Source organism: Zootoca vivipara, chromosome 2 (genome assembly GCF_965207765.1).
Source record: "Zootoca vivipara chromosome 2, rZooViv2.hap1.1, whole genome shotgun sequence".
Lineage (NCBI taxonomy): Eukaryota > Metazoa > Chordata > Lepidosauria > Squamata > Lacertidae > Zootoca > Zootoca vivipara.
The window spans coordinates 85,235,234-85,261,193 of record NC_142584.1 but is presented as its reverse complement, the minus strand read 5'-3'; the positions used below and the strand labels follow the sequence as shown (position 1 = coordinate 85,261,193).

The 25,960-nt window shown below is 45.0% G+C and overlaps 1 protein-coding gene across 6 annotated transcripts in view; it reads left to right on the top strand.

Annotated features, from left to right (window-relative positions):
- GRIP2 (glutamate receptor interacting protein 2) overlaps positions 1–20,486 on the top strand; it is a 202,295-nt gene extending 181,809 nt beyond the window's left edge. For 3 of the 6 annotated variants that reach the window (XM_035106510.3, XM_035106513.3, XM_035106516.3), the window contains exons 18-24: positions 1,439–1,578; positions 6,443–6,619; positions 7,029–7,185; positions 10,007–10,127; positions 11,830–12,069; positions 13,638–13,784; positions 17,977–20,486. In XM_035106510.3, coding sequence (XP_034962401.3) covers positions 1,439–1,578; positions 6,443–6,619; positions 7,029–7,185; positions 10,007–10,127; positions 11,830–12,069; positions 13,638–13,784; positions 17,977–18,168 — 1,174 coding nt within the window. In that variant the 3' untranslated portion in view covers positions 18,169–20,486. Of the gene's footprint in view, positions 1–1,438; positions 1,579–6,442; positions 6,620–7,028; positions 7,186–9,592; positions 10,128–11,829; positions 12,070–13,637; positions 13,785–17,976 lie in introns of all 6 variants that reach the window. The other 3 variants (XR_015948463.1, XM_035106512.3, XM_088663281.1) reach the window with 3 other exon arrangements.
- The last annotated feature ends 5,474 nt before the right edge of the window (positions 20,487–25,960 follow it).

Here is a 25,960-nt window from a genome sequence, read left to right as displayed (position 1 = left end):
ATGTTTTGTAGTATTTGTGGGTGAATCATATCTTTTGTTATGGGCACCATACATTCTGTAATTTCAATATGCAACTCAAAATTAGCCTATTCACCATAACCAGACAAATAACAAGGCAAAATATTGGCCTCACCAAACATTTGGATTACAGTGGTGCCTCGATTAACGAATGCCCTGCTTAACGAAATTTCCGCTTAACGAAAGGTTTTTTCTAGCAGAGGTTGCCTCGCGAGACGAATTCATTTTATGAAAAATTCATCTAGCGAATTGTGGTTTCCCATAGGAATGCATTGAAATTCAATTAATGCGTTCCTATGGGCAAAAAAATTTAAAAATAATAATTCAATGAATTCCTATGGGATTCGCTAGACGAATTTTTCGTTATAAGAAAAGACCCGTGGAACGAATTAAATTCATCTAGCGAGGCACCACTGTACATTCTGCTGCTTGGCGCATTTTTGGTCCTCTGCCTGCTGCTCTGGGGCAATGTTCCCCCCCCCTTCATCGTTGACACCACTGTCTTCTGGCTTATTTGATTTCACTGCCATTTGATCTGATTGGCCATGGCAACCCATAATTATTATTTTTAAAAAACAGGTATTCTTGACATCATGATGTCAGATATTGGCTGTGGCTTCTTCCCATGGCAGTGAGGGCACTTGCTGCTCACATGGCATCATAATGACTGCAGGTGATTGACACCTGTCAAAGATTGGTGGTTACAGCAAGCCACTCTGAATGCATGCTCCAGCACCAATCAGCTGACTGGCGCTGAAAGGGCATCTTCAAAGGAGGTTGCTGTAACTACCGAACAGCTGATTGGTAACCACTTTGATGTCTCTGCAGAAGTAAAAACACACTATTTAAAAATGGAGCATTTTCCCTTTTGCAGAGGATGCAGCTCGGATTCAAAGCCCAATGGGGAACTCCCTAGTGTAGCTGATCCCAGCATGGCTCCCAGTCAGCTGGCCAAGGGGCCAGGTGTGTGGATGGTTTGTGAGAAACCACCCCATGGGCCAATTAGGAATCTCTGCTGGGCCTAATTGGGCCCAAGAGGTGAAGGTTCCCAAACCCTGACAGATTGTCTATGCAGAGGTGTGCATATACAGGTCTGGGATTGTTGTTTTTTGTTTGTTTGTTTCAATTGGAATTCATGGATCAGCCTTTATAGATGATTGAGAAGCATTATGGGTGAAGACATTATGGGTGAAGACATGGGCTTCTCTTTCCATTATAAATCACTGAACTGGGAGGAGTCCCTGCTAATCTGTAAATAGTTGTGCATTTGTTTTCATGTTTTCCTTCTGATTACCACAGAATGTTAAATCTTGTCACACTTGCATCCATCAACTGAACATGGATATCTTTATTTATGGGCTGGTTTAATGAAATTACTGTCTTGCATAACAGTTGGAATTTTCATTTGCTTGTCCTTTAGGACTGGAGCTATCCATGTAGGAGACCGGATATTAGCTATTAATAATGTAAGCCTTAAGGGGAAGCCTCTGAGTGAAGCCATTCATCTACTCCAGATGGCTGGAGAAACTGTAACTCTGAAGATCAAGAAGCAAACCGAAAGTAAGTTCTCATTCTAAAAAATCTGTGTATATCATCTGGCACACCTGGAGCCAAAATCAGTACAGATCAATGTAACAATCTCCACTTCTTGGACAAGGTTCTTGGGCGGTCACTGGCCAAATCCAGACTCTCTTGGATGACACTGGTTTTCCCAGATCTATTTCGATTTGGGTTTAGGCCTGCTTTTGGTGCAGAAACTGCCTTCCCTTTGTCAGAAGAGCCGCAGTGGGAATGTGTCCCTATTTAATTACCCTTGATTTCTCAGTGGCTTTTGAGACTATTAACGATTGTATTCTTCTGGAGTGGCTGCCCAAATTGAGAATGGGCACCACCACTGCGATGATTCCAGTCCCACTTGGATGGCTGTTTTCACAGGGTGATCCTTGAGGGATATTGCTTGGCCTCATGGAGCCTTTCTGTGTCGGCTTCTGGAGAGTTCTGTATTATCTTCCATGCTATTTAGCCTCTACATCAGGCATCCCCAAACTTCGGCCCTCCAGATGTTTTGGACTACAATTCTCATCCTCCCCGACCACTGGTCCTGTTAGCTAGGGATCGTGGGAGTTGTAGGCCAAAACATCTGGAGGGCCGCAGTTTGGGGGTGCCTGCTCTACATGAAACTGCTTAGTGGGGTCACCTGGAGTTATGGAGTACATGCTTAGCAATTTGCTGATGACACACACCTCTGCATCTCCTATACATCTTCAGGTGAGGCAGTGGATGTGCTAGATCAGGCATCCCCAAACTTCGGCCCTCCAGATGTTTTGGACTACAATTCCCATCCTCACCAACCACTGGTCCTGTTAGCTAGGGATCATGGGAGTTGTAGGCCAAAACATCTGGAGGGCCGCAGTTTGGGGATGCCTGTGCTAGATCAATGTCTTGCCTTGGTAATGGATTGGATGAGGGCCAATAAACTGAAGCTTAATCCAGACAAGACTGAGGCCCTGTAAATGGATGGTTCCCTAAACCAGATGGATGGGATGTAACCTGCTCTAGATGGGGTTGCACTCCCTCTGAAGGAGCAGGTAGATACTGTAGCTTGAGGGTATTTCTGGATCCATTACTGTCGCTCGAGGCTCAAGTGAACTGGGCAGCCAAGTCTGTTTTCTATGCTCTGGTAACCTCAATTGAAGTAGCCTCTGGTTACTTCAATGCATGGGGCTGCCTCTTAAGACAATTTGGAGACTGCAGCCGGCCAGACTGTTAACTGAGGCAGAATGGTCCAAACATTTAACACCAATTCTGTCATGACTGCGCTGGCTACAATTAGTTTCCGGACTGTATTCAAAGTTTGGGACCTAAACCTTCACCGCCTTGCAAGATATCTTTGGGAGAAGAAAAGGCTACACAAATCCGGAGTGGAGTTCCTAAGACGATTGGTTGGTGCCTTGTTTGCCTCCTTCTGGCAACTCCTGCAGCCAAGTTGGTGCCAAATGTATTGCTCTGCTCAGAGGCACCAGCTTCTGAAGGAGAATTGGGGGGGGGGGAGGCGATGTCACATGGTGTATGGTGCCGTGTGCGTGACATCAGGACGTTGGGGGAACCTTTAAAAATATATGAAGTCAAGGCATAAATGCACTGTATGATGATTGCATCCTCTGTCTACATTATTAAACTGCTGTTCCCTTTAATAATTTTTCCTGCCAATGCCACTGTTGTGTTGGACTACTGGATTGCGGGGAAATGTGTTAGTTTCCTTGGGAGACTTCTTTAAAACAAGGAGAAGGAGGGAAAAGCAACAAGATCAATAGGTGACTCCACTGACAGGTATAATCTCAAGCACCCACTTGAGATTCTGTTTAAGAAGCTGGCTAGATTTTGAGCTGCCTGCTTCCCTTTAAAAAAACATCTCCATACCTGCCAATGTGGAAAGTGATTTTTATTTCTCCTCTCCTTCCTTAACACTGAGCAGCCCCACTTTGATGCAGCATTAAGTTTCTGAAAGAATTGCTGAAAAGCCAATTTGGGGGGAAAACTTAATCGGCATCCTTCACTGCCAACCACTTGTCAGTCAAGCATCTCACATCAGACTCTGTGTCTCTGCAGAGTCCCTTTCTTTTGAAATTCTGATGCAGCAGCAACCTTGCCTGCCAAACTAAGGAGCTCAGCCAATGTCTTGAAAGGACTGAAGTTCACTTGAAAGTCCTGACTGATGTTCATGTGTAAAAATGAGAAATAGGCCTCTGTTCTTCTGTTCTTTGCTTTTAATGAAGACAACTTGACAGTGTAACCATGCAATTTAATTTTCATGCTTGAAGGGACCATTAGATTTCAACCACATCCGTTTTCCTCCCTCTCTGCTTCAGTCTTTCAGCTCTTCATGAACACAGAGGATTTTCCTGGTGCAGTCCCTCCCACTTTCCTTCCTAACCACTGATAAATTAGATCTGCTACTTGCTCAGAGTGTAGCTTTTCCTCTTGCTTTCTTAGCACTTTTTATTCTGGCAGAGATAAAACACCTCCCTCACCTCTGATCTCCTTTAAGTCTCTTTTCTGCTGCAAGGAGTTGTACGGACATCCATAAACAAAGACAGCTGCAATACAATATTGTACTTTTCTCCAGTCTTACTCACTTTTCTCTCTTTTTTTTCTTTTCTTCAAAAGACCTGTGACCTGCCTAGAGCCAACTGGGGGGTGGGGGTGGAAGTGTCTAAAGAGACAGGTCGTTCCCAGTTTCTGCTGGAAGCAGAAGCTACCACTAAAATAGTTGTGCTTTAAAAACAACCAATCTGAGATTTGCAGGAATCACTCTTCTGCTGTGGAACTTCCTCAAGAGGTTGCAGAGCCAGCACTTTTCAAGTTTGACTTGCTTTTGGAGGAGACCGAACTTGAGACTTGTTGCGTTTCTAAAAATATTTAATTTTACAACTATAAAAGTAAAGCCGTGTGTGTGTGGAGTTGATCAACTCCTGACAGGTGGGTCACCTCAGATCCCCAGACAGAAATACCTGCACCTAAGGGTGTCGAATTCTGTCTATTTCACTTTCTCATTATTTTAATCTTAAATTCAGTTTGCCGTGTTTCTGCAGCAATTTGCAGTTATTGGTGTGTGTTTTTTCAATCCCCATGAAAATTTGTCAGAATTTCTCCTAATAAATACATCTTTTTGTATGCAGTTTTGACTAATGTACACATTTTTGAAAGCAATTTCCCCATATATGATGCATTTTTGTATCTCTTTATTAATAGATGCATTTTAATGCATTTCTTTCCCCTAACATATATTCTACCCATTGTTTGGGATGGAGAATAGCATTGCAAGATTTGGAGAAGTGCAAAATTCCTGGTCAGGTTTTTTTTAGGAAGAACTTCCTGACAGTAAGAGCTGTTCGGCAGTGGAATTTGTTACCAAGGAGTGTGATGGAGTCTCCTTCTTTGGAGGTCTTTAAGCAGAGGCTTGACAGCCATCTGTCAGGAATGCTTTGATGGTGTTTCCTGCTTGGCAGGGGGTTGGATTGGATGGCCCTTGTGGTCTCTTCCAACTCTATAATTCTATGATTCTATGAAATTTCAAAGGATAGGTGTGCTTTGATTTGCACATTTCATAGAATTGTAGGGTTGGAAGGGACCTCAAGGGCCATCTAGTCCAATTTCTCTTTTTAAGAAGTGCACATTAGGTAGTTACTTATTAAAAATGCAAACTAAATTGAATTTCTCCTGCATCCCTTCATGCTCTCCAATGTGCCTTCCAATCTCCACGCCAGTGCTCTCATTCCTGCTCACTCCATCATCTTAAAAACTGCAGTGTCTTTCACACAGAGACCTTTAAAGGCCCAACCTTAGCTGAGTTTGGGAATCACCCCCCCCCCAACAGCTCTCACAGTCCAGGGATGATCTCTGTACCTCTCAACCATTAGCTATTATGGTGTGAAACACATTAATAGTCTTTCGCAGAGCTTTCCCCAAGAGAGGATATAGCTGGCGCAGCTCGTCCAGCAGTCATAATGATATTTTTACTCACAGAAGCTCTTTGGAGCACTTTCTGCGTATGACACAGGAGTCAAAATGAACGCAGGAGAGTGAATTCCTATCAATCATTCTAAGCCTGAGCTATTCGAAATTGGAATTCCACAGCCATCTCAAGTACTCCATCATAAGCAATTTAACCCATCCTAATTTGGGGAGACTATAGTGGGCTCTCCCCTCCCCCTTTCTTTAAAGTACAGTCTTTATCTCAGGAGATGTTCTAAGGTGAAAGAGAAAATTGTCAAGGTGATGGTGGTTTTAAGTGTTGTGTAAAGAATAAATCACTTTACAATCACGAAATCAGAAAAGCCGCTTACTTGGAAATAAGTCTTTTTACTTGATTTCACTGAACTTACTTGCAAGTAGATGCACTTAAGATCACACGCTGGCAATAGTCGTGATCTGTGTGATTTTTACACCTGGAAAGCCACTCCCCCACTCTTAATTTCACATTTGGTTGCTGCAACTTGAAGCTGCCATGGGTCAAAAAGGCTTACAGGGTGAAGGGGAAAGAAGGGCAGCTCCCCCTTGCTACAGGGCTAAGGAAACATCAGTGTTCTGCACATCATAGAATCATAGAGTTGGAAGAGACCACAAGGGCCATCCAGTCCAACCCCCTGCCAAGCAGGAAACACCATCAAAGCATTCCTGACAGATGGCTGTCAAGCCTCTGCTTATAGACCTCCAAAGAAGGAGACTCCACCACACTCCTTGGTAGCAAACCCTACATCAGATCCTACATCTTCTGGAAAATATAACACTGGGCCTGCAACCTGATATGAGAATTACCGACCATTAGCTGGTGATTATAACATAACAGAAAGAGAGCAGGCAAGCTTTGCGGAGATGTCTCTAACATTTTGTGCATATCTGTGCATCTTTGTTTTGACCCCAGGGACTTACCCGAAACAGTCTGGGAGTATAAATGAAGTGAGCGACCCAGAAGATGACCTGACTGATTCCCAGAAAACTAGCAAACTCTCTGAGATTTATTCCGCCACAATCCCCAGTGTGGACAGTGCAATGGAATCCTGGGACGGTTCTGGCATTGATGCTGGTTATGGAAGTCAGGGTGAGTTGGCCTTCAATGTGTGAATGTGTAAGTTTGTCTCCTCCCTCCCAACTCCATTTTGAGTTGCTGAGGGCCAATTCAAACATTTATATCTGATGGGATAAAGTTCACGCAAGCAAACGTTGCCATGGGGTCAGCAGTTACAGCGAGCCCCTTCAACGTCCATTTACAGGTGTGGTTTGGATTCAAACCTCACCAGCAAATGGACAAAGCAGGGCGCTTTGTCCATCTGGTTGCACGATTAAAATTCCCCCTAGAAACCGATATAGGATGTCTACTGCGGAACTAGAAATGGGAGACAGACTTCCCATCCAGCTAACTTAACCATAAGATTGTCTTTCCTCAACGTAGCCATGTAAAAACGACCTAATCCTTCCTGTTTGTCTCTCTGCTCCCCATCGGATCCCAGTAGGTACATACTTGCCGCAAGCTGTTGGTATTGCGCTTCACCCGCATGAATGGAGATCCAGCAGGCAGAAGAACAGTACCCCTCCTGGTGATCCCAGGAAGAGTTACCCCTTTATGGATGGCAGTTTCAGTGAAGATGACTGGGAGAAGCCCAGCAGGTATGTGAGGCTTGTAAGAAAACCAGGGGGAAGGATGAGTGAGTGAGTGAGTGAGTGAGTGAGTGTGCGTGTGTTTGTTTGTGTGTGTGTGTGCACGCACGCACGTACGCACACACATTCATATGGATCTCAAGGACAAGGCATGCCTACGTGTCTTACCTGACTCCGTTAGATTTGTCTCCCGCCCTTCCTCCCAAAGGAAGGGGTCGATATCGGCTTCAACTTTTCCTGAAGGAATTTGACATGAAAACATTCAGATCTATTCCTTCGTCCGCATTACAAAAGGGACATGTCGTACAGAGAGCTCAGGCCTCGCCTGTGTTTTTAGAGAAGAAATGGAACTGCAAGTGGAATGCTGGGCTAGACTGATGAGTGGTCATTTTTTTAAAGTTGGATTTCTAATTGGAATGAAATACTGCTGGCATTTAGAAGTCGGCGTTTCTGAATGCCCAGGCTTAAGTTTCATTACAGCAGGGTGTCATCTTAACAATGGTGTCCGAGCGATTGAGAGAAATTAAAAAACCTTTAATGTGTGGCCCACATTTGGTCTCTTGGCTGTTGACTAAATGGCAGTCCATAGCTGCTAGGTATGTGAAAGGCCATATATGAAAGCAATCTAGGATGGATTGACGCTGATTTTTATCTCTATCCTATCTATTCTCTGTTTGTCTGATTACCAGTAGGTATACAAGATCACATGCAAAAGTGTGTCCTGGTGATGTTGTCACCAAAAAGTCATTTCTAAGTTCCTTTTTCACTGGGGCAACGTTTTTTCACGTGAGCAGGCATCCAGTATTGCAGATCTGGAATCTCATCTATGCACTAATGGTGTTAGAAGAGGTGTGTGTGTGTTTACGTGTACACAGACACACACACACAAGTAAAATGGGGATAAAATAATACTAAGGTGCAGCATGTTAGACATCTGTAAGAGTCTGTTTGGATGGTAGATTAATCCCCAGGGTTCAGCATTAAATTAGCAAGTATTACATGGGAATGGAGGGCGAGGGGAGAAGTACCAATTCCATAAGGTTATGAGTGGCCTATGCAGCCTGAACTAATCCCACTAATTTTCCAGTTTGAACTAGAAGGGATTGGCATAGTCCTCATATGCCTTGTGGGTGCCAAGTAACCAGAATCAGTTTGCTGTGATAACTCAGGAATCTGCCATCTGCAAATCTGAGCCACACCTCAGCAGTTCATCAGAGGCTGCCCAACCACAGACCTTGCAGGTTGCTTTGACCTTAGACTCCGTGCCATTCAGTTGGGTTACCTGAGTTCCAGTGGTTTGTGATGGAATTCTGAAGTGCTGGCTACACCTGGGTTGGCAGGCAGCTGTGAAAACAAGATCAGTCTTGGTCCAAACAAGACTCTGTCCAAAAGGGGAAAAAGTGGGCGAGGATGGAAGAAGGCAACTGCATCAAATTAAAAACACGAACCTTCAACTCAACATTCCCTCTGTTTGTATCACAGTTCTTTGTAGTGTTGACTCATTAAAACAATAATCATTTCCTTGGCATGAATTTCCAAAACCATTTCATATGACTTTAGTTCATTTTTAATTGCTGCTCTCCCTTTAGTGGTCTAAGAAGTGACATGGAAATGTCCACGCAAATAAGAAGCAGGCATCGCAGTTATGCACTTAGCCATTTTTTAAGTGCCAGCAATTGATAATAACCTATCAAAATGCCCATCGCAAGAATAGCTTGTTTGTGTGTGGAGAGAGGCATTGCCCTGCTCTGTGGTCTTCCTGTCCGGCCATTCAGTGTCAGGGTTGGAGAACAGACTTCACCTTCCATACCGTAGTGGCACTAAGTGCAGCGGTTTGGTTTTCCCTCAGGGGAGGAAATGCCAACGATTCACAGAAAGGAAAGTGGCACACTCAGTAGGCTCACCCACTTCTTGCCCCAAGTGAATGGAGCCATTTGAAACGCAAGCCTGCCTCTCTCAGTGGAGCCCCAAACTAGCTTCAGTATATCTGGGTCTCCCTGGAGTGTGGTTGAATGTTAAAAGCATGGGGTGGCGGAACGTGGGGAACTGACTCATATACAGGGGAAAGGACTGTTTTGCCCCCTTTTTACCCCAAAAAGAGAGGGTGGTGTGGATACCAGCAAGCACAAACCTCTCTATTTCTTCAAGGGAGAAGTATATAATGAGCAGGGGCAGCAGAATAGATTAGCATTTAGATTTATTGAAAGTATAAGTACTGACCCATGAAAATGAGAGCTATAGGTCCCGTTGAACCCTCTGTATATTTCTGCATTTAGTGTTTAAATTGCTTGCCTAGTCTAGGGGAAGCCATTTTATATACATCATTTTTTACATTATATACTCCCACAGATACCTGATGTATTTATCATTTTCTCACCACGTCTGTTACCCTCTGTGTTTTTCTCTCTCTTCTCAGGTGTTCTGTGTCTCAGATCTGAACTCTGTCCCATCCGCCTTTGTACTAACAGTCTCTGAGGCTCCTGGTTTACCCATAATGCATCCTTTTTTTTTCTTTTACTTCTCTATTTCACCAAAACGTCTTCCTATACCTACAATCTTCCTACAGGCACTTTTTATTTTACCCTTTTGAACGTGGCATTACTACACCAGTGTAATTCTTCCTCTTGAAGGACTTTTGCCCTGTTAGTGAAAGTGCATGGAGGTTTTGTATTTGGACTCTCTCTTGCCTGAAAAGTTCATATTGTTTGCTTTTGTATATGAAGACTCTGCCAAGTCTCTGCTTTTACTGGCGAGCCACTTGCTGTAGCCTTGCGGCTTCCACCCTGCTCCAGAAGAGTGCTGACAATCTTTGGTTCCTACGTTACAACAGATATCCCAACCGCCAAAATGGCCTTGAGACCGCACACGAGGATAATTTTTGGCGTGTTTTTGGAGAAGCTTTGGAGGACTTGGAAACATGCGGCCAGTCTGAGCTTTTGAGGGAGATTGAGGTAAATTAACCTTTGAAAGCAGAAGGGCTGTCTAGCGGTATCACTTCTAGTAAGTTCCCCTCTCTTTGTTCTTCTTGAGCTGCGTCTTTCTGGTTGTGACTGATGGGAGCCGGAGCTAATGGCAGGGTGAACAGAGCGCTCTATATTCCCCCTTCCCTGCATAGTCAGAGTGTCACCCTTTATAAAGTGTGTTTTCTTTCAAGGTAATATCACTAGAAGCTTATAGTACACATCTTGAGCAGGTAGAGCAGGTATTAGAATGGTACAGGAAGGTTAGACCTGTTTTCCCCAAAATCTATAATAGTCTTTGCCAGCCTAATCCAAACTAGCACTGCTCTCCCAGTAGAAAATTGGGTTTTTTCATCCTTTCCCCCCCCCCCCCCTTTTTTTTTTTTTTTGGTCAGAAGGATGGCTCTTGCGTTTCAAGTGCTTGAAACGGTCAAATTATCCATGTGTAAGGCTAGCTACACATAGCGGTTTAAAGTGATTTAAAAATTTATTGCATTGAACACAGAACATTGTCCCCATCTATGTGGCAGATCACACTTCCCCTGTTTAGTTCAGATTTCCCCAATAATGCATTAAGGAAACAAAAACCCTACATACAACCTGTGGACATACTGAAGCACATGATGGAGGTGGGTTGGGTCTTTCATGTGCATGGTGACTTTTCTGGGTGTCATCTATCACCGCACCCCCTCCTTCTGTCAGTGAGGTGCTCCTCGGTGTGCTGTTGATGGACCGAGGAGCACACCGAGGAGCACCTCATAACACACACTTCATTTGTTCTTAACTCACTGTTTTGTGCAAGTCTGGTATATCAGAAAACTTGCATCTCAAAAACAACATTTATAAAAGGGTACCACAGGTACAAGTAAACAAATACCTGCCTGCATGTCCAATATGGACCTCAGGTTTTTCAAACTCAGAGAGGGTGCGCTGCTGGTGGGGCTCTATATTCAACCTCTTCTTATTTTTTTAGCCTACTCTTTTGTGCAAATCTGGTGTATATGAAAACTTGTAACATTTTTTTTTGTAATGGCCACACATGCAGGTAAACAAACAATTTTGTGCATGTCCACAATGGGCCTCATGTTTCCAGAACTCTGGGAGGGCGTGGAAGTATTAATGGAGGTGAGGGAACAACAACACACAGTGTGAATTCATCCCACCAAGCACCACCCACTAGCATGGATGGGAAACACTGAGATAGCATTCAGTTGAGAATGCTTATGGATGGATGGACAAGTACAAAAGTGCATAGAAACAGCAAATCTGTTCAACCCAGCAGCACCTGAACACTGGTGTGCATCCTGCATTGGCCAAAAGGAGAATCATAATAGGGCAGTAAGTCTTGCCATGATATTGTGGTGCTGTGGCCAGTTCCCATAAATTGCAAGGGCAGAGCAGAAATTTTGTTGTCCATGCGGGCTGGCATTTATCGTTTATGCCGATTCAAGTGAAGTCATGATGAATCCTGAGCAGGGTTTGCAATTTGGCAGCATCCCATAGTAGTCCTGAAGCATCCTAGAACGATGGCACTCTGTTCTCTCTCTTGTTTGGGTGGGAGGTTCTGGAGCAGAGGATGTAGGAGTGGGGACATTCGTCTTGCCCTGAACCTTACTGTTCGTGCTGCTTCTTGCACTGAGCTTACTGTGCTCTCTCTCTCTCTGTGGTTGTTTTTGTACTTACCCCTCCATAGGCATCCATCATGACAGGGAGTGTACACAATCTAGACCTTGACGGGGGCAAGTTGCTCATGAACTCTGTCAACCAATCAGGACTGAGCCCACCAAGGAAAGGGAACACCAAGAGCTCAGGTGAAGGGAAGGGCAATGCCAATGTCACTCCCACCAAGAAGAATGACAGGAATTTGGAGATTAAGATGATGAAGGAAGAGATCCAAGAAATCATGTCTCCCACCCCTCTTGAGCTGCACAAGGTTTGTGCTGAAGAATGAGCTGGTTATTGGTTTTAAGACTGTGGTGTAAAGATAGGATAAAGCACCGAAGATAGGGTAAAGCACCGAAAAAAGAATAAACAGGGGGATTTGCCCCGTTACTAAGTTTCTGGATAAACGTCTTTGAGCACAGGATGGCAGGACATGGAATGTTCTGCTGATGTTAGTAAGCAGCTGGTGTCCTCTGGTGGGGACAGCGCCCTCTTCCTGCCACTCCCTTGCAATGCACCCCACACACCTAGCAAAACTGGAACGAGCCATAGTTCAGGGGTAGAGCATATGCTTTGCATGCAAAAGGTCCCAGGTGCAACTCCAGCATCTCCAGGCAGGGCTGTCTGAATCAATGGAGAACCTGCTCCAGGCAGGGCTGTCTGGATCCATGGAGAACACAAGTCAGTTTGGTGATACTGAGGTAGGTGGACCTAATGAACTGGCTTAGTAGAAGACAGCCTCCTATAATAGGATGGCTTTGCAGTAAAGCAGTTGACACACACAGGGAAACAAGAGTCTCAGGGCAGGAGTAGCACAATGGCTTCTGCTCTCATTTTAGTGGCGGGGGAAGAGGTGTAAGCACAGGACTCGTTTGGGGGGGTACACCTTCCTGTCCTCTTTTCCAATCACTTCTGAAAGGCCTATGGAAAACGTGAGGTTCAGCATGCAAATGCAGCATCGCTATCAGGGATATCTAATCTTTCCTAATAGCAATGGCATGCAATTCATTGACACACGCCCCACCTCCCGTGCAGAGGAATGCTTACCATGGCACCAGCTTCTCCAAAAAGGCTTTTGGTGGTTCGGAAGTATTTCAGGCATTTTGCCAGAAACCAAACATTCCTGTTTAAACAGCAGAGCTTCATTCTCAAGGCAGACGTGGTAGTTGATTTAAAGTTGGAACAGGGCCTGCCTCCCCAAGCAACAGCATTGCTGGTTTGCACCGAGAGCCTAAATGTGTGCATTGTGCCTGACCTTTTATGATAGCAATGTTGATACTCTCCCAGTAGAGATTAGTACCATAATTCAGACTACAGTACTAATCCCACTTACTTGGGGCTAAACCCCATTGAATTCAGTGTGGCTTGTTTCTGGGTAGGCATGGTTAGGACTGTGCTGTAAATGTGTTCTGTTCCTGACCCCACATTCCAACTGGGGATCATTATTGGAAGGGGTGTTAGAGCAATGTTATCACCTTATCCTTGTTTGTCCTGTGCCCTAATTCTGCTACTGGTGCTTTCTTAGAAAACACTGGCCATTTTCCTACTTCTGTGCCACATCCCCACACGTTCACTCTTGTCACATCAGCATTGCACATGGTTCCTGTGGCTTATGGTGCCGCTTGAAGAGAACACAGACCTGAAACTGTTGTTTTACATTCACCATAGCTACTTAGTGACTGAGTTTGACATTTTAGGCTGAAACAGCTGAAGTTTTCAAAAACTTCAGAATGAAACCCTCATTTATTCTTGAAGCACCGGGGGGGCGCCCTTTCTCCTCATGCTTTGTCCTCTGTTTTTGCTGTTCATACCAAATTAGACTTTCCTTTTCCTTTTCAGATAACTATTTATAAGGATCCAGAGACTGAAGACTTTGGGTTCAGTGTCTCAGATGGCTTGCTGGAAAAAGGCGTCTATGTGAATATGATCCGCCCAGATGGGCCAGCTGATCAGTGTGGACTCAAACCCTATGACAGAGTCCTTCAGGTAATAACTATAAATAACAGCAAAAGGTTTAAGAAACCCGAATGGGTCTGTTTCTTAAAGAAGAACTTGTATCTGGGGCGAACCATCTGGGTTCACGCTAGTGGCTGTTGGAACAGTTTGTCTAAAACGGTACACTCTCCTTTGTCTTCCTGTCCTACTGCTGCACAATTTCACTGATGGAAAGGTTTCTGTTTTCCTTAACCCAGGGAACGCCACCCTTTTTGGGGCCACTGGGCACATTTGAAATTTTGACATAGTGCCATGGATGCCTGTCACAAAATGGCCACCATGAGACGGTGCTGGAAAGGGCAAGCCTAGTGCAAACTGTGAGCAAGAGGAGCAAACAATTGCATTGTGGGCTTTTACAGAGACCTTCCATGGGCATTACAGGAGGTACTAGCAGGCACACTGGCACCCAAGGGCACTGCATTGGCCACCACTGCCGTCACCTGTCCTCCAGCTCTGTAGCCAAGCCATTCATACCCACATATTTTCCCTCAGGTGGTGGCTCCCTGAACTCATGGTAGCTACTCCACAGGAAAAAGCCACCTAGACCTTCAGGAGCCCCGTTGAAGGCTCTTTATCAATGCATTGTCACACCTTGCTGGCATTTCTGGTGGGGGCAGAGGCGTAACAAGCCCAGGTAGTACCCGGTGCGGATTTGTCAAACCTCCCCCCCCAACCTGGCTCTGGCGAAAACATGAATTGCAAAAAAACCTAGAGCTTACAGAACAAAACCGACTTCAGATATGAAATCAGCATTGAAAGAACATATAAGAACAGTTGAAAAATCTCATGCAACAGAAAAAGAAAAAAACAAAGTTCCCCAGTGGGGGGACCGCCGAGTGTCACCCCCCTCCAGGGTGGCACCCAGGGCAATCCGGCCCCATCGCCCCCCTTGCTACACCACTGGGAGGAAAAGAAGTGACAAGTTGAGGTCCAAACTGTTTTGCCGGCCTCTCCTGAGGCAGCTGTTCGGACCAGAAATGCTGGAGGCAGTTGGTACAACCCCCCCCCCCCCCGCGTGCGCTCTGCAAGCAGTTACATTCATTATTTTAGAAGTCTTGCCATTCCCTGTAGGATTCTTTTGCTGTTCTCTTCAGCATTTAAAAAGACTTTATTGGCTGTGCTACAATTAACTCTATAACACATGTAGGGTCAGTAACTGAAAATCTGGCAACAATAAGGGGAGGCTCATTTGCGCTTGTTCTGGTCCGTAGCCAGCTGGCCTTCTGCACCGTTGTTCTTTCTCAGCCTCAAATGAAAGACCAGCAGAAAGAAAGAATTGGGGGGGGGGAGAGAGCGCAGAGGGGAAACAAAATAAAAGTAATTAGGCTGCCGGCCACGTTTCTGCAGAATGTTGGCAGTGTCACAGCCTGCACAAGCACCAAAGTGTTCCCCTTGAACACACACTAAACCCAAAGAGGAACCACGAGAAGAGGACTTCAGTATCTCTGCATGGGACACCACTAAGGAGATGGCCTTGTCGTCACTTCTGTAGGATGGTCTCAGCCTGACTGTAGCTTGAGGCGGTGAGAAGAGAATTGGCCTCGCATACAGGAAGCCCCAAGTGCAGGGGTGAAGCAACCACCTCAGCCGTTGCCTCTGCAGGCACCCTGCCCACCCAGCTGGTGGCAGAGAAGCAGTGCTGGTTTGCAGCAAGATCTCGCTGGATTTTGGCGAGATCTCCCTGGAAACCGCTGCCGTTGTCACCTCAGGTAAGAGAGGGCATGGCAGCACATTTCCATTTGGCCCCAGGCATTGAAAGGGGACATTGCCCAAGTGCAATGCCAGCATCTCCAGGTGGGGCTGGGAAACCCTAGAGAGCACAGCTACCGGTCAGTGCGACAGAACTGAGTGAAATAGACCAAATGGTCTAGCTCTGTAGCATCCTAGTTAGAGGAAAGTGTTGAGCCGGGAGTGATTCGTAAAGGGCTTTCCAAATGTCAGAAAAATATCGACGGGATTTGTTTGACCTATAAAATCTTCATCCAGATGCAGAGGAATGGAAGAACTAACCCTAGAGCCGATTAACCTTCCGTGGCCTCGGGGTCGCGTTCAAGGTTGGGCAGCCCTCTGAGGGTCACGTGCCATTTTCAGATGCACCCACTTGCAGACACTCGTTGCACAAACATCTTGCGAAAACCCACATCTGCAGATCACACACAGACACGGAGACACACAATGCATTCTCTCTGTGTCTCTCGTACACCATTCTCTCTCCCTCTCTCCCTCTCTCCCTCTCTCTCTCTCTCTCTCTCTCTCTCTCTCTCTCTCTCTCTCTCATATGCACCTTGTATTCTCCCATGTGCTGACATACCATGCACATCCCCATGGCAGCACTGGGCTGAGAGGAGCCTGGGATGGAGAGAACAACCCTTGTTTGTCTCACAGGCTACAGAAACAAAGGGACTCATCCTGTCCCAACCACTTGGGGTTTAGAATATAAAGTAGTCCGTCATTGTCTCCAGATGCTATTGCGTCCGAGTGTGTGCAACAAATCTTAATATCCACATCTGTGCTTACCATAAACTTAATTTAGATCCCACCTGCCAGTTTGACTGCCTTACACTTTCAGCTAAATGCAAAAAAAAATGTTGATGCATGGGTTATCTGTCCCTGGTAGCCCTAATGAAACTTTAATTGAGTTAGGATAAAAGGCTTGTCCACAGTTTCATCAGGGATGAGGGAACGGTAAATATTTTTAAGACAAAGAAATCAGAGAGTGTAAAGGTGACTCCCTACAGGGAGCCAGCCCCCCATCATCCTCACCAAGCACAGGGAGCAACAGTGGGTCTGAAGCAGCCAGGGGGGGAGGGAGAGACTTGGAGGGAGAGAGAAGCCAGTGTGCAGAACAATTGGAAATCTCAGGGGAGGAGAGATGTAGGCAAGGGCTCCAGGATGCTGGAGCTTTGAACAGGAGGAGGCTGAGAGGGGATTGCTCCTTCCGGCGCAAGAGTTAAGGAGAGCACCGCGACACAGGTCAAGGGGGAGGCGTTTTGGGGTGTCCCAACTATTTTGCTGGCATAGGAACAGACGTATGCCATTGCCGGATTCTGGTTCAGACTACCTCTGCACTATACATACTATGCACAATAAAAGTCTTTAAAGACAAACTGGACTCAAGCGGAGTTACTCTAGAGTAGCCACGGCGACCCTCTGACAGAGGGGCTCCACCCTTAAACAATCTCACCATTTTTTTCATATATTTTTAATTTTTTACCATAACCAAAGAAATACATTTAACACACATACATTACCATCTACAAATCAATACCGATGCTCCACCGAGCCTATGATTTCCCTCCGTTCATACTTAATTTACAGCTTTTCTACGTTCGTCTCTAGCCTTTGATTATATTGTATATTTCTCTCACTTATGGTTAGAGATTCTACAGTTTATAATTGCAGGTACTACTTCAAGCCTGTCAGCGGCTTCATATCTTTGTCATGATTTTTTAAACATTCAATGAATTTACTCCAATCCTTTTGAAACCACTGCAGCCAGAATCTTGTTAGCTCAAAAATTAAACAATCTCACCATAACCGGGGAGCCTTTTCTGAAAGATGAAACCCAACTGTATTATGGCGCCTGACCACTTGGGTGTTATAAAAACATTTCTGGCCCCCAAGTCATTGGCTGGAGAATAGAGTAGCCCCACAAGGATACAACAACAGCTCACCATCCCCAACTTAATGCTTCTGGTTAGATTTTTGTCAAAAACTGTGTCCACAAAAAGAGTACTGTTTGATCTGATGTCTTTCCCATTCTCTCACATAACTGAGGAATTGAATGGCTCAAGGAATGTGTTTTCCTGGATTTTTCTGCCATAGTTTGGTTTGGCCTATGTTTTACATGTAGCAGAACAGCTCCCAAATGACAATCTATTGAGTGTTCAACGTTGTCACAAGTTTAAGAATGTAAGAACACAATATGAGCCTGCTGAATCAAGCAAATATCCTATCTAGTTCAGCATCCCGTTCTCGCAGTGGCTGAAGAAACAGGTAGAGGCCTGAGAGAAGCCTGCAAGCTGGATGTGAATGCAACAGCACTCTCACCACCTGTGATTTCCAGCAACTGGATACTTTTTTAAAAAACAACAATACAGTAAAATAAAATTGTCTCATTTTCCTGGTGTGTGTGTGTGTGTGTTTCCCATAATCCACTGTGAGTTTTCTCCCATCCCTTCAGGTAAACCGCATTCGAACCCGGGACTTTGACTGCTGCTTAGCTGTCCCTTTGATATCTGAAGCAGGAGACAAACTGGACCTGGTAATCAGCCGGAATCCCCTGGCCTTCACTGCCAAAGTCCAGCTCGATGAGGATTTGCCAGGCCGGCAGCCTCCTAGTGTGGAGGTCAAGGCAAACACGCAGACGCTCTGAATGCTGGCTGGGCTTGGCGTCAACTGTTCTTGAGGTCCTGTGGGGGTGGGGGCAAAGGGGTTGATGGCTGTCTGTAACACTTTTTCCGGTTTTACTTTTGCACTGGTGTTGTGATTACTCTGTGTAACGTAACTTGCCATGAAGAAATGGGTTTCCCTTTTGTCACATCTTGAAGCCAGTCAGCCCAGGCCCTGAAGGCCCGAGCTGAGACAGACCGATGGAAATGGTCCCACTTTGGCCAACACGGTGTGTGGGATGGGCTGCTGTTGCCCCTGAAAGCAGGAAGCAGCCCCCAGCACAACTCACCTGGGAGAGAACATCCTTTGCTCATGGTATGAGCTTCTCCAGCGGATGGGGTCATAGGGCACCAGAACATCATCTTTGCCCCTGTCTTCGAAGGGCTTGGGTACATGGTGCTATTTTCTTGTTGTTTGCTTTGTTAAGTCATGTACAGTGAAACTTAAAATTTAACACACACACACACACACACACACACACACACACACACACACACACTGCTTTGTTTCTGTGAAAGGCCATCCCTGCTCTACCCCGTAGCTTTTCCTTGGCCCACGGCAAGAAGAGCCTTGTGTCCTTTTCTCAATTCACAGCCACACTCTCCCAGATCACTGTGGTGCTTGGGATCCCCTTCACAACCGAGAGCAGGATTTTCCCTCTGAAGTTTTATGAAGTCCTGAGCCATTCGTCACAAAAGACGGGCCTCTCCCTTGCCACATCTCAGGCACTCATTCTTTGGGGTGCAGCCTAAACACATTGACCGCTATTTGACTTCAAGACAACGTGTGCTTGTTTTCTTCCTTCCTTCCTTCATCTACTGTGTTTTTCTTAGACAGCACTGGTGATACCGTATACAAAGGGCAGGAAACAGGCTTTTCTGGGCCACCAGTAACCTTTTGTGTGCCCCCACACAGAGAGAGAGAGCACCAAGAATCTCTCTCTTGGTTGAACCATGAGTCTGTGAGTGTGCAGCTGGACGTGAGTCACTCACATAACCCTCTTTGCTCTGACCCTCATTTTTCCCCCAATGGGAGTGGGGAAACCCTTATATCTCCTTGTCACTGTTAAGCATGAGACATCCTCTGCGAGATTGGTATTGTGTCTCCCAGTGCACCCCCTGTGGGTCGTCCTAGTGCAAGTGCGTGCGTGTGTTTGTTTGTTTTTTAAAAACCCCACTGATGCTGAGGGTTGACGCCCTGTTGTAACCAGTCATAGCAGCAGCCCCATGTTTTTAGTAGTTACCTTCTCCTCCCTGGCTTTATGAGCACGATGCCTATGTGACCCTCTGCCTTCCACAACTGAATTCCGTTGTAGTGATCATGGATGTGATATTCACATTCTTTGGATGATCTGCCTGCAGCAGATGAGATGGACTTGCAACTTAAGGCCATGATCTCTTCCTTTGCACATGGCAAAAATACCAGGGCTTGCAAATCTCGCTCTGGCCAGTCCAATGGCCTGTGCCAGGGTTTCTGGAATAGCACTTTATTGTGGTGGTTTTTTCGACTGTCCCCCTGCAAGGGAACTTGAGTAAGACCCTGGAAATGGAAAACTGGCTCCTCTCTTCCTTTGTATGCCCTTTGTTTTCTTTCGTACCGTTCTGATGCAAATTAAGATGCCATATTTTGGTATGGGTAACCTTCTCTGGTAGGTCAGTAAACCACAACTGGTTTTCAGATCTGAGCCCAGATTAAGCTGTGATTGCATCTCCTTCTCTTTTCCTCTTTTTTCCTTTTCTTTTTTTTAATAAAAATATGCTTATTCACTTTCTGGGCCACATCAAAGTTTCTGTGCTTTCCTTAAGATGTGCATGGAGTCCCTTTGGGGCTGCATCTAGCTGTAGCCATTTTCTCTTCTCAAAGTATGCAATATTCCATACCATGGCTGCCATATAACCTAGATAATGTGCCATAAAAGAAACTGGAGGGTATTGACAGTTGAGCAGAAAAAAATGGGTTTTATATGCAATATTCCCAAAATAGCAGAAGCTCAGTGTGGCTTCAAATAGGTTTTTAATGAAGACTTTTAATAAGGCTTTAAAAAATGGTCCTTGTATCCCTTCCTATGCATTTTGAATGATACGAAAATGAAATGCATTACTTAAATGTGTATTTTTATCCATATATTAGAGTGTATTCCTTGTAAAGTATTTTTATACGCTAATTTTCTTATGTATCTATGAAAGCACAATATTCAAAGAATATTTTAGTCCTGTTTTGGACCTATTTGTAAATCTATGTATTTAAATGGTATTGCAATTACTTAGATTTTTTTTAATTAAATAAAAGCAAAACCATACAGGTTTCCTGTTTTCTTTGAAAAGTTGGCATCTAAGTGATACTTTGCCTATCTGTGGTCTATCTCTGCTTGCGCTTGGAGACCAGAAAGTAATCTCTGGATCATCTCAGAATCACCAGAAGAGAAAAGCAGAAACTGAGGTTAACTTTAGCCAAAGGAAGCACTTTTAAATACTTGTTGGTTTTGAATGTGAGTTTTAGTGTGCAATCCTCTACATCAGTGGTTCCCAACAGGTGGTGTGGGGACCCCCAGGGGTCCGCGAGCTATGCCAGAGGGGTCCGCAAGATGTTATTAGAATAAAAAATATATTAAATATATTTCATATGATAACAGATTTTTTGTTTTGGCCGCTTCCTGCATGAGCAGAGTCTAGCGCAAAACTAGAATTAGATAGAGGCAGTAGTTCTGCTGTATGCCGTTAGGTGGCGCTTTACAAACACTACTGTTTTGCAAAGAGGCAGCGCGCGCATTCTACTAACGCTCACCTCCCCAAGATTCTTTGCGTACGTCGGCTTCATTTGTGCGCTACTGCGCAGGTACCCTGTCTTCTCCATTCCCCTCCCTCCTCCCTGGCGCACGCTGCCTCCTTGCAATACAGTAGTGTTTGTAAACAAAGCGTTGTTTTTCGCGGAAGCTACAGTTCGCGTAGTTAAAAATGGACCGTTGGTTAAAAAGTGGTTCATCTCATTAAGAACTGAAAATTAAAACTAACTGTATACTGATGGAGTACTCTGTTGTAACTGTAAAAAACGTATAAATATAAAATATAAAAAGACTTAATTTGGCTCTCACTTTTTAATTTTAGGATTAGGAATTAATGGGGGTCCTTGTCACAATAGCGGCTCGATGAGGGGTCCTCGAGAAAATTTTGTTGGGAACCCCTGCTCTACATGTTTACTTGATGGCATGTCTTTTTGAGTCTGGGAACACTTACTCTCAGGTAAGTGCTTTCAGGATTGCTACCTTAAGCGCATGCTTAGGTGGGCAGCTCACCTCCTTCACTGACAGTCTCCAGCTTCTTCTGCCTCCCAGGGAACAAGAGCAGGCCTCCAGTCAGAACCATTAAGACACAGCTGACTTCACGTGGTAAGTCTGGGGTTGTCTCATGTTTGTGGCTGGCTGGAAGCAAAAATGACTATACTCTCTCTAATTTTCGCATTATGTCATGCCCCTGCGGCAGCCATTTTGTGACGGTTGCCCACAATGCATTCTCAAAACCCCAAATACGTTTACTGGTCCGAACCAGCTGGCAAACCCTTCAGATTTTACACCTGCAAACATGGAGGAAGAGCCCTTATTGCTTCTTTGTCCTCGTAGCCCTGGGTACATTCTGAAATCTATCTTTCATCTCATGATATCTGTGCAAGTCCTCCTGCACAGCATACTCTGGGGCAGCTGAGCTTTTTCTACATCCTTAACCTTGTTTTGTTTAGCATCCAGCCTGATTAACTCAAAAGCTTGACACTTTGGTTGGGTCCCAATAATGTGATTACCATAGTGTGCATGTAAACAAACAAAACACAATACTTTCAATGCATCAGCAATGCTACCCAACTTTGAGTGAATACTGATTTTGAATGCTCTTTGTTACAGAATTTAGCATAATAGTTGAGATAACATTGGAAGCAATGAGTTATTTTTTGTTGGTCTTCCATTGCCATCAGTGGTACTTTAAGCACTTTGGGTTGTGGTTGACAGTCTTCCATGTAGCACAGTAGAAAAGGCAGGCAGGCAGGCATTCCTGGTCATTGTATAACCCATTCCTTACAGAAGTTAGTAACACAGGCATTCCATCAATGTTTAGATATGTGAGACACTTTGTATGGTAACTATGAGACTGTAAACTCATATACCTCAGTTTAAGTACCTCAGTTTAAGTACACAATTGGTTCCGGAAGTTTGTACTTAACCTGAAGCGTACTTAACCTGAAGCGAACTTTCCCATTGAATGTAATAGAAAGTGGATTAATCCGTTCCAAACGGGTCCGCAGAGTACTCAACCTGAAGCGTACTTAACCCGAAGTATGAGTGTAATTGGTTCTGGAAGTCCGTACTTAACCTGAAGCGAACTTTCCCATTGAAAGTAATGGAAAGTGGATTAATCAGTTCCAGATGGGTCCGCAGAGTACTTAAACTGAAAGTACTCAAACCGAAGCGTACTTAAACTGAGGTATGACTGTACAGCAACCACAAAGGGGCAATAAAGAGGGGGAAAGCCTGTGTGTACATATTTGGACACACATTTTCTCTCTCACCTCTTTCCCCTGACCTCAACACCCTCCCGCTCTTCTGGTTAATGTTCAACAGGGAAGATTTCAACTTCCAGTAAACAACTCTTTATCTGTGATCTTTGGCCTTCTTTCCAGGTTGGCATTTGTAACTGAGCAAAGACCTTTGGAGGTTTGGCACTTGGCAGCAGATTCCTACTCCCTCTAGAAGCGGACCAGGAGGCCTCCTGGAGAGCTGTGTAAAATGCTTGTCAACAGTTAATGTGGAGCCAACATGGCTTCAGCATTTGTGGAAGGTGACTTGCTAGCTTTTGCAAGCACTGTTTCTATAAGCAGAGGATTGATTGACTTGCTGTACAATAAAAGCAGAGTGTGTTGCACAATTACATTTTGCTGCAAAATGTATAGGCAAGGTCACTTAAGGACTTCCTAGATCAGAGGGGGGGAAAGTGTGAGATAGCAGAGATGTGAGATGCATTGCATGGCTTCAACTGACACTTCATCGCCCTGGTCTTGCTGCTGTGGGATTTATTTATATTTTTAAAAATATTAAAAATAGCCAATCATGACTACGCATGATTTCTAGACTAATAGCTACAGTGTAGTGTGTGTATTTTTCTGGGAAAGAAAAAAACACACCAGGAAAACTGTGGCATTACCACTGATCAGAGATGGTCCTAGGGTAAAATCCAGCAGAATTCCCTTCTCATAACTGATGGGCCCTAAAAGTAGCAGGTTGGCATGAAGTCTTCTGTAGCAGGAGCTTCGTTCTTCTATTTTTGCATCAACACTGCAATATATGACAGCATCTATTCACATGTGATGTGTAGTGCATTCAAGTAATTCAGAAATATGGGAGTAGCATCACACTCTCCCTTTGACTTGCTCCAGGAACCAGAGGTGAGGGGTTCTTCCACAATGGAACTACTTTGGGGCGGGATTCAGTTACATACCAGAAAAGTCAGGTTGGACAATTCAAGTTGGCGTGGCACTCTTGTGCAACAAACTCCCCCCCCCCCCCAAAAAAAATTTCATTGCACTGAGAACTCTTGGATGAAGGAAATGGATTGTCATCAATAAATAGAAGTCTTGCATGTAGGCTTGTTTGGAGATTGTGGGATTGACTTTTTAAATGTGAACTGCCTGGGGGATCCAATTGGAAGGTCTTAGGAATAATCATTGGAGGATGGTGCTGGTGGCACACAAGCAAAGGCTGCTGTTGGAAAACACGCACCTCTAAATTCCTAGAGTGCACATTCAGGGCTGGGGGGGGGGTGCAAGCAACTGCAAGCTGTTAGCTTCAGGGATAATAATATATTTCTTATACCCTATCCACCTGACTGGGTTGCCTCGGCCACTCTGGGTGGCTTCCAACAAAAATACAGAGGGAGTGGAGAAGGAACCAGCTTTGTGTTTAAAGCTGCATTTATTTTACCGTCGTTTTCGCCACTGTGAGGAATGTTTTCATGTGATTGTAACCATTCTTATGTTTAAACTTTTTTCCTAAGAACAAGCGTTGTGGGGTCTTTTTTTGTCCTTTTAGTGCATGCTTCAGTCATGTTTCATGAAACCTGTGTGTTCTCCTGGAACATACCACCCCGTGTCTAGTTCTATGCTACCTTGAGCTGTTCTCAAAGAAAATATGGGATTTTTAGGCAGGATCATAGAAGTGTAGAGTTGGAAAGGGCCACGGTTATGTATCCCAGCCCCCCTGCTATGCAGAAATCTTTTGCACAATGTGGGAAATTAAGAGTCTCATGTCCTACCAACTGAGCTATCCAGCTGAATCCAGCCGGTTGGTGAAAGGCAGCCTTGTTAAATTAATTGTTCGCTCCGGCGAACAGGGTGAAGAGAGGCTGAGTTCCCGCCTGCGGGGCGCTTTAAACCTGGTGGCCCTGCCCCGTCCATCCTTATTGGACGGTCTGGGGATGACGCAGGCGGGAACCCTCCATCGCGTAGGGGCTGAACTCGCAGCCCCTACGTGATGGTACAGTCGGGAAGCCCACGAACCCACCTCCGTCGCAGGCGCGGAAGTGGCTTTGTTAAATGCTTTCCCCTGGTGGCAGCGAAAGGCCTAACAGGCAGGGTGGGTGAGCAGAGGGGTGTGCCCAGTATGCACTTGAAGTACCATGACAACTTCCTTGATGCAACTTCCTGAGCACAGAGCAGCTTCACATAAGAAGCAACCATCTCCCAGAAACTAGTTTGAACCTCTTTGACCATCCCACTGCTATGTCTGCTCCTCCCCACTTTCTTCTCCCACACACACACACAAATCAGTGGGGCCTTTTGTGGGGAGGAACAGAAGAAACTGCTTGGAGGCCTGCATCTCTGAGAACTGGGCTTAGACACCATTTTAGTTTACTGGCAGTGCTACTGTATTTTAAATTAATTGTATTTTAAAACAGTCTTCAAACGTTCAGTGTATGGAGAGATCCAGGTGTTCCTGCAGCCTGAATGCATGGTCTGAAACATGCTAGGTTGGGGTAGGAATGGCAGCAGTGACCTGGTTGTTTTCTGATTAAGTGGCATCCTGGTGAGACACCTGTGTCATTAAATGCTTGTCTCCCCAGTAGAAATTCAACTAGTAAGGTGTTTCCGAGCACAATTCAAAGTGTTGGTGCTGACCTTTAAAGCCCTAAACGGCCTCGGTCCTCTATACCTGAAGGAGCGTCTCCAACCCCATCGTTTAGCCCGGACACTGAGATCCAGCGCAGAGGGTCTTCTGGCAGCTTTGCGAGAAGCAAAGCTACAGGGAACCAGGGAGAGGGCCTTTTCGGTAGTCAAGGAGATAAACAACTACCTGACATTTAGAAAACGCCTGTTTAGGGAAGTTTTTAGTCTGTGATATTTTAATGTATTTTGGTATTTGCTGGAAGCCGCCCAGAGTGGTGGGGGAAACCCAGCCAGATGGGCGGGGTATAAATTATAAATAAATATATGAATAATAATAATAATAATAATAATAATAATGCTGGTGTAGTGGTAAGTTGCACCAGAGGAATTTCCACATGTGTTGCAGTTTCAAAAGGTACAGAATCCCTGCCCAGGGCAGGATCAAAAACAGATGACAGCAATTTGTATTGCTAATATTCTCCGTCCTGTGGGCTGAGGAGGAGCACGCTTGGAGACTGACTGATAACTCTGAAGAAGTTTGGCCCCAGGCACAAGTTGCTATGCTGGAGAGGGAGGGAGATTTTCCTCTGAAGAAATATTAGCAGGCCACATAATAGGCTGCTTATATTTTA